Source organism: Callithrix jacchus, chromosome 2 (genome assembly GCF_049354715.1).
Source record: "Callithrix jacchus isolate 240 chromosome 2, calJac240_pri, whole genome shotgun sequence".
NCBI classification, from domain to species: Eukaryota; Metazoa; Chordata; class Mammalia; order Primates; family Cebidae; genus Callithrix; species Callithrix jacchus.
The window spans coordinates 8,882,393-8,895,628 of NC_133503.1; the positions used below are offsets into that span (position 1 = coordinate 8,882,393).

Genomic DNA, 13,236 nt, shown 5'->3' on the forward strand with positions numbered 1-13,236 from the left:
CTGTTGTGCGCTATGCTGATCAGGTGTCCGCACTAAGTTCGGCATCAATATAGTGACCTCCTGGGAGCGGGGGACCAGCAGGTTGCCTAAGGAGGGGTGAACCGGCCCAGGTCAGAAATGGAGCAGGTCAAAACTCCTGTGCTCATCAGTACTGGGATTGTGCCTGTGAACAGCCACTGCACTCCAGCCTGGGCAACACGGGCAGACCCTGTCTCTTAAAAAAAAAATAATACAGGGTCTCACTCTGTCGCCCACGCTGGAGTGCAGTGGCATGATCATAGCTCACTGCAGCCTCCAACTCCTGGGCTCAGGGGACTCTGCCTCAGCCTCCTGAGTAGCTGGGACTACAAGTGTGCACTACCATGCTCAGCTAATTTTTCATTTACTCTTTTTCTATTGAGGCAGAGTCTCGCTCTGTCACCCAGGCTGCAGTGCTGTGGCGAGATCTCTGCTTACTGCAACCTCTACTTCTCGGGTTCAAGCAATCCTCCCACCGTAGCCTTCTAAGTAGCTGGGATTACAAGCATGCACCACCATGCCTGGCTAATTTTCCTATTCTTAGTAGAGGCAGGGTTTCACGATGTTGGCCAGGCTGGTGTCGAACTCCTGACCTCAGGTGATCCGCCACTCTCAGCCTCCCGAAGTGCTTGGATTACAGGTGTGAGCGACCACAACCCAGCCTTCCAGCTAATTTTTCCATTTTTTTGTAGAGAAGGGTCTCATTATATTGCCTGGGCTGGTCAGGAACTCCTGGCCTCAGTTCTCCAAAGTGCTAGGATTACAGGTGTGAGCCACCACGCCCAGCCACGTTACCGTGCTAGGGCTGAAGTCTACAAATCCAATGGACACTGACCATTCCCTGTGCAATCTACCCACAGCTTCCCAATGAGCCACCCAAAAGAAGGTCTCACCATTTAACACCGCACAGCCCGTGCCACCGCAGGCAGCCTCTTGCACCTTCCCCACTCCTGAGAAGTGTAAGCACCGGGGCACATTCACCTGAACCAAAGAAAGGAGCCACACCATCAGGAAAGCAAACCAGTAAGGACCAGGAAGTGTTCTGGTCTTAGGTACAGAGTATCTGAGTCCCAGTTCATTCATTCACTCCGCAGATACTTACTAAACATCACATACCAAGCATCATGCTAGGTGCTGCGGTATAGTAGTGAGCAAAAGAGACCCAGTTTCCACCCGCAGAGAGTTCTAGTCTAGTGGAAGAGGCAGATGCCAATCAAAATTAACATAAAATTACACATTTGTGGCTGGGTGCGGCAGCTCACACCTGTAATCCCAGCATTTTGGGAGGCCAAGGAGGGTGGATCACTTGAGGCCAGGAGTTTGAGCCAGCCTGGCCAACATGGTGAAACCCTGTCTCTACTAATAATACAAAAAAATTAGTCAGGCATGATGGCATGTGCCTGTAGTCCCAGCTCTTTGTGCGGCTGAGGCAGGAGAATCACTTGAACCCAGGAGATAGAGGTTGCGGTGAGCTGGGATCACACCACTGCACTCCAGCCTGGGTGACAGAGTGAGACCCTATCTCAAAATAAAACATAATAAATAAATAATAAATGTGTGTTGTTTTAATCCACTATGTATTGGGGCCATTTGTTACGTGGCAACAGCAAACAATGGCATGCCACTGGATCTGTCCTCCAGAGGAAGGCCATGGGTGACATTTCTCTCAGGTCTTGGTATCAGGGAGAGCCATAGTTCTCCCCTTTTCTTAGGGAAACAACGAATCATTTAAATGATCATGTTTCTTCTTTGCTTTGCCTACTAGGGAGCTCAGAACCAAATCTGCAACCATCTTCTAGCTACTGTACCGGACCTCAGAGGGTTTCTTTTTTTAAAATCTTATTAGCTGACCTTTGGTTTCCCTTTGTGCAGATTTCTCTATTAATATGTATTTAAAACCCTGCTGTACGATGTCACAAATTTGATCCTATCAAGGAATGTAATATGATTATTTCTAGAGACGGGATCTTACTACGCTGCCCAGGTTGGAGTGCAGCAGCCAGCCACAGGCGTGACCGCAACACGGGGCAGCCCCAAACTGCAGCTACGCAGCAGCCAGGCACGGCCTGGCCATGCCCATAATCCCAGCAGTGCGGGAGGCCGAGGTGCGAGGATCACTTGAGGACAGGAGCTTGAGACCAGGCTGGGCATAAAAGCAAAACCCTGTCTCTATAAACAAAAATTTCCTTTCATTAGCTGGTATGATAGCATGCACCTGTAGTCCCAGTTACTACGGAGGCTGAGGCGGGAAGACTGCAGCAAACTATCATAGCACTCCAGCCCAGACCACACAGTGAGACCCTGTGTCGAAAAAAAACAAAACCAACACAAACAAAAAACTAGCCATTAGCGGTATGGGGTTTTTTGGAGGAGTGATTAAAATGTTCAGAAGTTAGGCTGGGCACGGTGGCTCATGCCTGTAATCCCAGCACTTTGTGAGGCCGAAGCGGGAGGATCACCTGAGGTGGGGAGTTCAAGACCACCCTGACCAACATGGAAAAACCCCAACTCTGCTGAAAATACAAAATTCGCTGGGCGTGGTGGCACATGCCTGTAATCCCAGCTACTCAGGAGGCCGAGGCGGGAGAGGCACTTGAACCCGGGAGGTGGAGGCTGCAGTGAGCTGAGATTGCACTATTGCACTCCAGCCTGGGCTACAAGTGTGAAACTCCATCTCAAAAAAAAAAATTGTTGTGAAATTAGACAGTGGTAACAGCTGCTCAGCATTGTGAATATGTTAATACTAAAATCCACTAAATTATAAACTTTAAAATGGTGAATTATGGTATGTCAATAATATCTCTATTTTTTATACTGGCTGTCAGTCATTGTGGAACATGAGTGACGGGTAGAGAGAGATTAGTTCCACAATTGATACGGTTTGGATCTGTGTCTCCACCCAAATCTCACGTTGAAACGTGAACCCTGATGGTGGAGGTGGGGCCTGGGGGAGTAACTGCATCACGGGATGGTTTCTCATGGGTCCACATCACCCGCTTTGGTCCTCCTGAGATCTGGTCATCAGTACAGCGGCTGCCCTGCCTACCGAGGAGTCATTCTTTATTCCTTTACTAGCTCTTTTGTTTTTGCTTTTGGTTTTTTTTGAGACAGTCTCGCTCTGTTGCCAGGCTAGAGTGCAGTGATGCACTCGGCTCACTGTAACTTCTAACTCCCTGGTCCACGCGATTCTCCTGCCTCGGCCTCCAGAGTTGCTGGGACTACAGGTGTGCACCACCACGCCCAGCCAATTGCCTTGAATGGAATTACCTGCAGTTGCCTTGCCTGGAATTGCATGGCATTGCCTTGCCTGGAATTGCCTTTCCTGGAATTGCCTTTCCTGGAATTGCCTTGAATTAGAAATGTTGGCCAGGATGGTCTTGATCTCCTGAACTCGTGATCCACCTGCCTTGGCCTCCCAAAATGCTAGGATTACAGACGTGAGCCACCGAACCTGGCTTTTTTTTTTTTTTTTTTTGAGATAAACTCTTGCTCTGTCCCCAGGCTGGAGTGCAGTGGCACAATCTCAGTTCACTGTAACCTCCAAGTGATTCAATTCTCATGCCTCGGCTTCCTGAGTAGCTGGGATTACAGGCATGCGCCACCAGGCCTGGCTAATTTTTGTATTTTTAGTAGAGATGGGGTTTTGCCATGTTTCCCAGGCTGGTCTTGAACTCCTGGCCTGAAGCAATCTGCCCGTCTCAGCCTCCGAAGTGCTGGGATTACAGGTGTGAGCCTCGCGCCTGGCCGGTGATGCTTTAATGTTTCCAAATCTCCCAGCGCCACGCCGTCAGCGACCACATACCTGTGTGGAGTCAGTGACAGAGGAGAGCTGCAGGTACTCAGAGTTCCCCCAACCAAAAAGACCGCCGTCGGCACTCACGGCCAGGCAGCAGTCACCGTAGGTGGCAACTTGGAGAACGTTCACTCCTGCCAGGTCTCCACCCAGCTTGGTGGGCGTGCTGGTGATATTGTAGTGACCCAGACCTAACGCAGTGGAAAATACGGATTTTTAATTATTCGCTCTTTTAACAAACACACGCACTGACTTACTACAGGCCAAGCACAGTTTTAAGCACTTAACACATATGAGCTCAGAAACCCTAATCTGGGCTGGGTACGGTAGCTCATGCCTGTAATCCCAGCACTTTGAGAGGCTGAGGTGGGCAGATCACTTGAGGTCAGGAGCTCGAGATCAGCCTGGTCAACATGGTGAAATCCTGTCTCTACTAAAAAAAAAAAAAAAATTACAAAAATTATCAGAGCATGGTTGCACATGCCTGTAATCCCAGCTGCTCAGGAGGATGAGGCATAAGACTCACTCGAACCTGGGAGGTGGAGCTTCCGGTTAAGCTGAGATCACACCACTGCACTCCAGCCTGGGCAAGAGTGAGGCTCCATTTCAAAAAAGGAAAGAAAGAAAGAAAGAAATTCTAATCTGTTTATTTCCATGCTCATATACCTTTTTTTTTGGAAACAGAGTCTAACTCTGTTGCCCAGGCTGCAGTGCAGTGGTTCGATCTCGGCTCACTGCAACCTCCACCTTCTGGGTTCAAGCAATTCCTTTTTTTTTTTTTGAGATGGAGTTTCACTCTTGTTGCCCAGGCTGGAGTGCAATGGCATGATCTTGGCTCACCACAACCTCCACCTTCAAGGTTCAAGCAATTCTCCTGCCTCAGCCTCCCGAGTAGCTGGGATTACAGGCGCGCGCCACCATACCCGGCTAAATCTGTATTTTTAGTAGAGGCGGGGTTTCTCCATGTCTGCCAGGCTGGTCTCGAACTCCTGACCTCAGGTGATCCACCCACCTCAGCCTCCCAAAGTGCTGAGATGACAGGATGGAGTCACTGCGCCCAGCCATTTTAAATGACTTAAACAAGCATATAAAGTAACGCCTATGCTACTACTACAATGTAAAAGAGGCAGACGTACACACACAAGAACCGGAAGACAACTCGAGACAACGAACAGGGATGGCGTCACATGGTGCTCCGATCAGAGAGAATTTATACCAGACTGAAGCTGTACACAAAGGCCTTTCTTAGGCGCAAAGACGAAACACACGGTGGAGAATGTGTAGGCCTCACTCCTCTTTCTCCTAAATGCACTAGCTCCTTTGTAATGGGGCATGTGGTTCTTCTTTAACAGGCCTGGCTAAGCTCAGTGGTTCACCCCTGTGATCCCAGTGCTTTGGGAGGCTGAGGTGGGAGCATCACTTGAGCCCAGGAGTTCAAGACCAGCCTGGGCAACATAGCAAGACCCTCTCTCACTTAAAAAAAAAAAAAGTTTTAAAAATTATCCAGGTGTGGTATCACACACCTATAGTCCTAGCTACGTGGGAGGCTGAGGCAAGAGGATCACTTGGGCCCAGGAGTGCAAGGTTGCAGGGAGCTGTGATTGCACCACTGCATTCCAGTCTTGGCAACAGAGCAAGACTCTGTCTCTAAAAATAAGTACAATTTTTAAAACTTTTTTTTTTTTTTTTGAGCTGGAGTCTTGCTCTGTCTCCAGGCTACAGTGCAGTGGCGTACTCTCAGCTCACTGCAATCTCTGCTTCCCAGGTTCAAGCAATTCTCCTGCCTTAGCCCCTCTTGAGTAACTGGTATTACAGGTGCCTGCCACCGCTCCTAGCTAATTTTGGGTATTTTTAGTAGAGACGGGGTTTCACCACATTGGACAGGCTGGTCTCGAACTCCTGACCTTGGAATGTACCTGCCTCTGGCTCCCAAAGTGCTGGGATTACAGGCATGAGCCACCTCGCCGGCTTAAAAACTTTTTTTAAAGCCTCAAACAGCTTGTTCTCGTTTCTGAAAGACTCAGAACTCCTCTGTTTAAAGGCCAAAGATACCCCAATGCTTTCTCAGTTCATTTCTATAGGAGCCAGGGATGAGGGGAATGGAAGGGATGCAAAAAAATAGTAGTCTCCTGCCTGGAGTCGCCGCACACCAGGAGGCCACAGCAGGCAGACTGCCTGAGGTCAGGAGTTCAAGACTGGCCTGGGCAACATGGCAAAACCCTGCGATACAAAGAATTAGCTGGGGGTGGTGGCTCACACCTGCTGTCCCAGCCACTCTGGAGGCTGCGGTGGGAGATCACCTAAGCCTGGGAGTTTGAGGCTGCAGTGAGCCATGATCACACCACTTGGGCGATGGCACCGGAGACTCTGTCTCAAAAAAGAACAGTATTCCCCAGAAAGTGATAAGAGGTAAGAGCTGAATTAAGGAAGGAGGGTTTTAGCCCATAAAGGCCGTAGAGCTCATAGCACCACATGCCTCAGGCTGAGAACTTTCACAACCCCAGTGCAGGGAAAGACGCTACCTGTTTGCCCATCAGCGCCCCATCCACAAGAATAGACTTCTCCTTTATCCGTCAGGAACAGACTATGATCCTGACCACAGGCCACCTGGCAGACAAACAGAGGTAAGGGTGACGAGAAGAAATGCTGAGAACGCTGTTGTCCTCATCCAAAGAGCCGAAGGACCAGCACCATGGCATACTGCTCCTGGGTACCTGGAGCACAGTCCAGGCCGGCTGCCCCCCGCTCATCTTAGTCCCTCTCAATCCACCAGTCTCCCACTGCACTGAAACAGCTCGTGCTAAAGGAAAATGCGGAGCTCCAAGGGAGTAAAGCCAAGAGCTCTGCCGTCCGTCCCACGCCATCTCCAGAGAACCACCCCTCCTCCACAACCCTTCTCCTCCCAGCCCTCTCTTCCAGCCGTGCTCAGGCGCGCAGCCCCTTCTGTGGCGGCATCTCTCTCCAGGGTCGGTCTCCTGCCCTCTTCTCTCCTCACTCTTCATGCCCTAGGAGATGGCATCCATTCCCAACATTTAACAGTTGCCTCTGCACTGTGATCTCCGGTCTCCACAACTCTACTCAGTTCCAGACTCATTTTTCGAACTGCCTAATAAAAAGCACCATTTATTGAACAACGTTTACGCCAGACACTGCGCGAAGTCAATAACCAAAACCACCTGGTAAGAAACTGAATCTCAGCCGGGTGCAGTGATGCACTCCTGTGATCCCAGCACTTTGGGAGGCTGAGGCGTGCGGATCACCCGAGGCCCGGAGTTTGAGACCAGCCTGACCAATTTGGTGAAACTCCATCTCCACTAAAAATACAAAAATTAGCCAGGTGTGGTGGCACACACCTGTAATGCCAGCTACTCGGGAGCCTGAGGCAGGAGAATCACTTGAACCCAGGAGGTAGAGGTTGCAGTGAGCCAAGATCGTGGCACTGCATTAAAAAAAAAAAAATCAGAGATATCTGCTAACTTGAGTAACAAAGTTACTCGATCCAATAGGTGAAGGAAACCGGGCACAGTGGCTCACACCCGTAATCCCAACCCTTTGGGAGGCCAAGGCTAGAGGATGGCTTGAGGCCAAGAGTTTGAGACCAGCCTGGCCAACACAGTGAGAACCTGTCTCTTTAAAAAAAATAATTGGCCAAGGATGGTGATGCATGCCTGGAGACCCAGCTACTCAGCAGGCTGAGGCAAGAGGATCACTTGAGCCCAAGAGTTCAAGGCTGCAGTGAGCTCTGATCGCGCCACTGTATACCACCACGGGCAACAGAGTGAGACCCTGCCTCTAAAAAATTTTAAAATAAAACCAAAAGCCAGCCATATCATAGGGTGATTAGTGCCATGGTGTTCTAGGCTGGCTGTATTTTGCTCTCCATTTTATTCTCATCCCCAGAATAGTGCCTCGCTCCTGCCTGGTGCCTGTAATAATTACTGAAATGTATACATGCATGAATACAGCAAGTGCTGTGAACCTTTTGCCTCAGCCTCCCCAAATGCTGAGATTACAGGCGTGAGCCACCACAACGGACCTCAGTTAGCTTTCACCTTGTTCACCCACTAGAGTATCATCCCCCAAAATCTTTTTTTTTTTTTTTTTTGAGACAGAGTCTTGCTCTGTCCCCCAGGCTGGAGTGCAGTGGTGCTATCTCGGCTCTCCGCAGCCTCCATCTCCCACATTCAAGCAATTCCTGTGCCTCAGCCTCCCGAGTAGCTGAGATTACAGGCGTGTGTCACCACACCCGGCTAATTTTTGTTTTTTTTAGTAGAAATGGAATTTCACCATGTTGGCCAGGCTAGTCTGGAACTCCTGACTTCAGGTGATCCACCTGCCTCAGCCTCCCAAAGTGCTGTGATTATAGGTATGAGCCCCCACGCTTGGCTCCAAAATCTTATTAAACTTTGTATCCCTAGAATCTAGCATAAGTCCTAGGCTATAGTTAGCAGGCTATAATTTCTACTAAAATAATTTATTAATTCAGAAAATTTGCCATCACCTTACCCAAATCTCAACTTTTCCAAAGCACCCCCGGGAACAGAACAAGCAGATCTCGGCCCCTCTCTCTTACCTGGACCACCTGTCCATCGAAGTCCTGCATTCTGTGGACTCTGTGACTTTCACTACAGCCAGGAAAAATTGGGAAGAAGCAAGAGATGACTGGGCAGCCCTTTCCCTGTCACCCCTAACTGATGGTCCATCCACCCGACACAGTAACTGGCAGGGAAACTCTCAAGGTCAAATGTGAGGCTGAGTTAGGCCTGGCCATGAAGGTAAAACAACAAAACAAAATCCCAGGTAACTCTGACCTGCAGCAGAAGGTGAGAGTGGCGTTAAGGCCCTCCAACGTCACACAAGGAACAAAAGCGAAACGTTTTTAACACTAAAACAAACAGAACTGGCTGGGCACGCCGGCTCACGCCTGTAATCCCACTTTTGGAGGCCGAGTGGGGGCAGATCACTTGAGGTCAGGAGTTCGAAACCATCCTGGCCAAAATGACGAAACCACGTCTCTACTAAAAATACAAAAATTAGCTGGGTGTGGTGGCGCGCACGTGTAGTCCCAGCTACTTGGGAGGTTGAGACATGAGAATCACTTGAACCCAGGAGGCAGAGGTTGCACTGAGCCTAAATCTCACCACTGCACTCCAGACTTCGTGACAGCAAGACTCCATCTCAAAAAATAAATGAAAAGAACTGAAATAAAGGGGGATGCTTAAAAATCAATTTGATAAAATCAAAACTTAAATTGTAAAAAGTCATCCAAAGAAGGCCGGGCGCAATGGCTCATGCCTGTAATCCCAGTACTGTGGGAAGCCGAGGCAGGTAGAATGTGAGGTCAAGAGATCGAAACCATCCTGGCCAAAACGATGAAACCCCGTCCCTACTAAAAATACAAAAATTAGCCAGGCGTGGTGGCACATCCCCGTGGTCCCAGCTACTGGAGGCTGAGGCAGGAGAATCTCTTGCATCTGGGAGGCAGAGGCTGCAATGAGCTGAGATCGCACCACTGCACTCCAGCCTGACAATAGTGGGAGACTCCATCTCAAAAAAAAAAAAAATTCATCTGAAGAAGTTCTACACATCAAAACCAATGGTCAGCCAGGCGCGGTGGCTCACGCCTGTAATCCTAGCACTTTGGGAGGCCGAGGCAGGCGGATCACGAGGTCAAGGGATCAAGACCATCCTGGCCAACATGGCGAAACCTGTCTCTACTAAAAAAAATACAAAAATTAGCTGGGCATGGTGGCACGAGCCTGTAGTCCCAGCTACTCGGGAGGCTGAGGCAGGATAATTGCTTGAATCTGGGAGGCGGAGGTTGCAGTGAGCCAAGATTGTGCCATTGCACTCCAGCCTGACACCTGGCACAGAGCGAGACTGTCTCAAAAAAAAATAAATTAATTAAAAAAAAAAAAAAAAAAAAAAAATGGTCACAACCCCTCCTCTGCCATGAAGCTAAGGCATGGCACTCAACCTGAAACAGAATGCATTCTCCCAGCTTTCCAGTGAGTTCTCACGGACCCCTCTCAGACATGCCTCTGAATGCCCCACGGGTTTACCAGTCATCTCTCTAGAAATGTTTAACACTTGGCTGGGCGCGGTGGCTCACAGCACCTTGGGAGGCTGAGGCAGGTGGATCACGAGGTTAGGAGTTTAAGACCAACCTGGCCAAGATGGTGAAACCCTATCTCTACTAAAAATACCAAAAAAAAAAAAAAAAAAAAAATTTAGCCGGACGTGGTGGCGGGTGCCTGTAATACCAGCTACTTTAGAGGCTGAGGCAGGAGAATTGCTTGAACCCAGGAGGCGGAGTTTGCCGTGAGCTGAGATGTTGCCACCACACTCCAGCCTGGGTGACAGAGCAAGACTCCGTCGAAAAAAAAAAAAAGAAAGAAATGTTTAACACTTAACCCAACATGGGGAAGGGTAGGCCTTTGGGGAACTCACCTGTAAATTTCATTTTCGACCACCTTTCTTCCACATTGCCCATAAGAATTGTTTCCCATGCTGAAGACTAAAAATAACACCACCAATTAAATCAGTTCTGCAGGTTTGTGGCATCCTAGGATGTCAGGACTGGAAGGGGTCTCGAGGGTGACCCCATCCTGGTGAGCTCACCCCCACTCCAACTGCCCCTGGGTTTCCTTCTCCAACATTCTCAGGCTCTAGAGGAACTCCCATGGGGTGTGTGGGGAGCCAGACCTGCCTTCCCCTCCTGGCCCTGGATCTACCTCTTGGGAATTCCACCTTATGAGGTTAGAACCTGTCACCAGGCTGCCCTGAACACCACTCCCCTCTAGAAAGAGCTCCTAAACACCACCTCTGCCTTTTCCTGCAGAGTACACTCAGCCAGAAAATGAAATTAAAGACTAGGCACAGTGGTTCATGACTGTAATACCAGCACTTTGGGAAGGCCAAGGCAGGTGGATCACTTGAGGTCAGGAGTTCAAGGCCAGTCTGGCCACCATGGTGAAACCCAGCCTCTACTAAAAATACAAAAATTAGCAGAGCACGGTGATGGCTGAGCCTGTAGGCCCAGCTTCTTGGGAGACTGAGGCAAGAGAATCACTTGAACCCAAGAGGTGGAGGCTGCAGTGAACCAAGATCACGCCACTGCACTCTAGCCTGGGTAACAGAGCAAGACTCCATCTCAGATTAAAAAAAAAAAAAAAGACCGGGCATGGTGGCTCATGCCTGTAATCCCACCACTTTGGGGGGCCAAGGCAGGCAGATCATAAGGTCAGGAGTTCAAGACCAGCCTGGCCAATATTGTGAAACTCTGTCTCTACTAAAAATACAAAAATTATCCAGGTGTGGTGGCAGATGCCTGTAATCCTAGATACTCGGGAGGCTGAGGCAAGAGAATCAAACCCAGGAGGTGGAGGTTTCGGTGAGCCAAGATGGCACCACTGCACTCCAGTCTGGTGACAGGGAGAGATTCTGCCTCAAAGAAAAACAAAAAGAAAAAGAAAGAAAAAAAGAAAATGAAATGTGAAAAATGTAATCATATTGACCTTTCCCTGGAAATAACCCCTCTTCTAAAGAGGGGCTATGTCACCCAGGGGCCCCAGAGTCAGAAAGACCCCAACCACGTAGAAGATGTGTTAGCCAAAAGGCTTCTTTCAAAGTCACCGCTGGGTCGGGCACAGTGGCTCATGCCTGTAATCCCAGCACTTTGTGAGGCCGAGGAGGGCAGATCACCTAAGGTCAGAAGTTTGAGACCAGCCTGGCTAACATGATGAAACCCCGTCTTTACAAAATACAAAAATTAGCTGGGCATGGTGGTGGGTGCCTGTAATCCCAGCTACTCAGGAGGCTGAGGCAGGAGAATCACTTGAACCCAGGAGGTGGAGGTTGCAGTGAGCCAAGATTGTGCCACTGCACTCCTGCCTGGGCAACAAGAGTAAGACTCCGTCTCAAAAAAAAGAAAAAGAAAAAGCCACCTCACCACACCACCCAGCTCAGTGACTTCACAGCAAATGGAGCAGGAGGCCTTCCTTGATCAGGCTGCCTTGTGTGGTTACATTTAGAAATACATGTAATTTTTTAAGAACCAGAGAGCAGAGCACAGAGGAATCAACAACATGTGTCCCGCTGCTTTGAGCAATCCCACTGATCCCTCAGGAAGTGCCACGTTTCACTCATTAGATGTGGCTCCACTGAACAAGCCACTCAGGCCCAACCTGAGGCTCCGTTTCACAATGAAATGGTCCCCCCAACTCCTCCATCACCCTTCAATAGACGTCAACTCACCTCCTTCCCTGTCTGTCAAGACAAGAGAGTGAGCTCGGCCACAGGCGACCTGCAGCACTCGTGTCTCCTGAGGTCTATCCAGAGGCAGGGGGACAGGTGAGGGCTCCAAAACATACTCGTAGCCCCTCGCTGGACAAAACACAGAACACTGATTGAGAGGCACGGCATTTCTAACACTGGAAATCAGACGGTGCAACGCCACACTACTACATTAGAAAACAGAGAGTCGGAGATAGGAAAGACTCATCAAGACGGGTAAGTTAGGGGCAGAGCGAGAACCACAAGTCCAGCTCCCAGCCCATGGCATGGACTGCCTCTACGACACAAAGCAGGTTACCAAAAAGCATACTTAAGTCTTCTTATTAAAGAAATCTTGGCCGAGTGCAGTGGCTCATGCCTGCAATCCCAGCACTTCAGGAAGCTGAGGTGGGTGGATCACGTGAGGTTAGTAGTTCGAGATCAGCCTGGCCAACATGGTGAAACCCCATTTCTACTAAAAATATAAGATTAGCCGGACGTGATGCAGGTGCCTATAGTCCCAGCAACTCAGAAGGCTGAGGCAGGAGAATCGCTTTAACCCGGGAGGCGGAGGTTGCAGTGAGCCAATATCGCACCACTGCACTCCAGCCTGAGAGACAGAGCAAGACACCATTTCAAAAAAAAAAAAAAAAATACAAAAATCAGCTGAGCATGACGGTGTATGCCTATGGTCCCAGCTACCAGGGAGGCTGAGGTAGGAGGATCACTTCCAGGTACTTCGGAGGCTGAGGTGGAAGCTCACTTCAGCTGGGGGATGAGGCTGTAGTGAGCTGTGATCATGCCACTGCACTCTAGCATGGGTGACAGAGCAAGCCCCTGTCCCCCCCAAAAAACTAAAAAATTAAACTGTTGGAATTTGCAATTTGCTTCAAATGTACGGAGGGAAAAGGTGGGAAAAAATGAAGAAAACGAGACTAGCATGAGTTGATGGCGGCTGAGGCTGGCGATGCTACACCACACTACTGTACATCTGAGATTGTCCCAAATAAAAGATATGAAAGACACATGTGGCATCTCACAGCTAATAAAGACCAGTACTGACTTTGGGAGGCCAAGGCAGGTGGATCACCTGAGGCCAGGAGCTCGAAACCAACCTGGCTAACATGGTGAAATCCCCATCTCTAATAATA

The 13,236-nt window shown here is 49.4% G+C and overlaps 1 protein-coding gene across 4 annotated transcripts in view; it reads right to left on the reverse strand.

Annotated features, from left to right (window-relative positions):
* Positions 1–13,236, reverse strand: part of RCC1L (RCC1 like) — a 28,556-nt gene that overhangs the window by 12,562 nt on the left and 2,758 nt on the right. For 3 of the 4 annotated variants that reach the window (XM_035279635.3, XM_035279624.3, XM_054247337.2), the window contains 6 exons: positions 12,068–12,196; positions 10,262–10,328; positions 8,385–8,436; positions 6,334–6,418; positions 3,821–4,002; positions 912–999 (listed from right to left, as the gene is read on the reverse strand). In XM_035279635.3, the coding sequence (XP_035135526.1) occupies positions 912–999; positions 3,821–4,002; positions 6,334–6,418; positions 8,385–8,436; positions 10,262–10,320 (466 nt within the window). In that variant the 5' untranslated portion in view covers positions 10,321–10,328; positions 12,068–12,196. The remainder of the gene's footprint in view (positions 1–911; positions 1,000–3,820; positions 4,003–6,333; positions 6,419–8,384; positions 8,437–10,261; positions 10,329–12,067; positions 12,197–13,236) is intronic. The other variant, XM_035279629.3, reaches the window with a different exon arrangement.